The 1,781-nt window shown below is 58.3% G+C and overlaps 1 protein-coding gene across 1 annotated transcript in view; it reads left to right on the forward strand.

Annotated features, from left to right (window-relative positions):
• The window catches only part of LOC104514969 (vitamin K-dependent protein C-like), a gene marked incomplete at its 5' end in the record, with an annotated part of 1,521 nt that extends 591 nt beyond the window's left edge, over positions 1-930 (forward strand). The window contains 2 exons of the mRNA XM_010158793.1: positions 366-571; positions 625-930. Of these exons, the coding sequence (XP_010157095.1) occupies positions 366-571; positions 625-930 (512 nt within the window). The remainder of the gene's footprint in view (positions 1-365; positions 572-624) is intronic.
• Positions 931-1,781: the final 851 nt, after the last annotated feature.

Consider the following 1,781-nt stretch of genomic DNA (forward strand, 5'->3'; position numbering starts at 1 on the left):
GCCCAGCGCTGGGGAACTGACAGGGAACGCTTCTTCAGCCTTATCCAGGCTTGTCATGTTCCTGAGGAGGGAAAACAGGCTCAGGGGAGCGCGGGCAGACAGCACTTAGGAGGAGGTACAAGTCCTGACCCTGGAAGCCGTCATCTCCGTGGGCGCTCATCCAGGTCCCAACTTGGTTTTGCCCTCGGAGGGCGGGCAGGGGGAAGCTGGCTTTGCAGCATCGCACCTCCAGCTGAGACACTCCTGTGCCGGGGCTCCAGGCACCCTGGGCTGTGCCTTCCTGGGACAAGAGGCCAAGGGGTTCCTCCATCCCTCCCCCACGACGCGTTACCGTTCGCTGACGTGTTGACTTGTCCCGGCCACAGGAGACTTTGACAAATACCAGAGAGAGGTGAAGGAACAGAAGATTGACGTGGCACGGAGCTGGACTCATCCACATTACGATTCCGACAACTACAACAGCGACATCGCCCTGTTGTACTTGAGCAGCGCCGCTGTTTTTAACGAGTACGTCCTTCCCATCTGCCTCCCGAGCCCCAACCTCGCCGCCCTGCTCTCCGAGGAGGGGCGCGTGGGGACGGTCAGCGGCTGGGGCGCCACTCGACCCTGCGCTTCCTCATGAAGGTGCGGCTGCCCATCGTGAGCACGGAGACGTGCCAGCGCTCGACGGGCAGGCTCGTCACCGACAACATGTTCTGCGCCGGCCACGGCTCGGAGGCTGCAGACGCCTGCAAAGGGGACAGCGGTGGCCCCTTCGCCGTGTCTTACCACAACACGTGGTTTCTCCTGGGGATTGTAAGCTGGGGCGAGGGCTGTGCTGAACAAGGAAAATACGGTGTGTACACCAGAGTATCCAACTACATCCCGTGGATTAAAGAAATTGTTGAAAGTGTAGCAGATTCAGAGAACTTTACCGTTAACTTCTCCTAAGAGCCTCTTCAGACACAGAGCCAACTGGACTACTAGTGTTCCAGGCCAAGACGCGACATGGTGCCTGTCCGTAATGGGGCAGAACCAAAATTACCTTCTAAGAAATTGAGTGTTTACCATAAATGGCTGGGTTGTTCATGCGAGTCTGCCCGACTGCAGGTAACAACGGCAGTAAGGAATTCCGTCTTTCGGTAAATTCTGAATTAAAAATGGGGAAGAACGCCCAAACCCGTGAAAGGCAGCACACGAACACACTCCCCTGAGGTCGGTTAGGGGGCCACAAGCATGCCTGGCTAGCGCAGGTGAAGCAGTCTCCGGCCGCTGGGCTCCGTCACCAACGCCGCGATCCCTGCCTGGAAAAACTCACCGAGCTACGGACCGCACCTCACAGCACATGGGCTGTGCCTCTGGAATGACGAAATCCCAGCTGTCAAGGCAACAGTCCTCTTCCTGGAGGCAAGCTTAGACAACACCAGCATTTTCAGGGGAAGAGGTAAAAAAGCGGGTATGAAGTGTCCCTCTGCTGTCCTTCTGTACCCCGTGACAAGGATGGAGCAGCATTACCCCCCCGACACAGAGATCGGAACCTCCTCTGTCACACCGCTGGAAGAAACCTGTGGGAAAGCCGCTCGCGGGCTGCAGCGGAACGCACGGCTGCGCTACCCAAGGCAGACCACCGGCCTGGCTTTCAGCACCACAGAACGCGCTCGCAGTATCAAGCCCAGCAGCAACGGCTCCGCGCTGCCCATCCGAGTGCTGCGCAAAGCACCCCGAAAAGCAGCGTCCAGCGACCTGAGGTTCACTCTGCTCCGAGCAGCCTCACGAACTCCAAGAGTAACCTGTTCTGTGAC

This window comes from Eurypyga helias, unplaced genomic scaffold (genome assembly GCF_000690775.1).
Source record: "Eurypyga helias isolate BGI_N326 unplaced genomic scaffold, ASM69077v1 scaffold35630, whole genome shotgun sequence".
NCBI lineage: Eukaryota > Metazoa > Chordata > Aves > Eurypygiformes > Eurypygidae > Eurypyga > Eurypyga helias.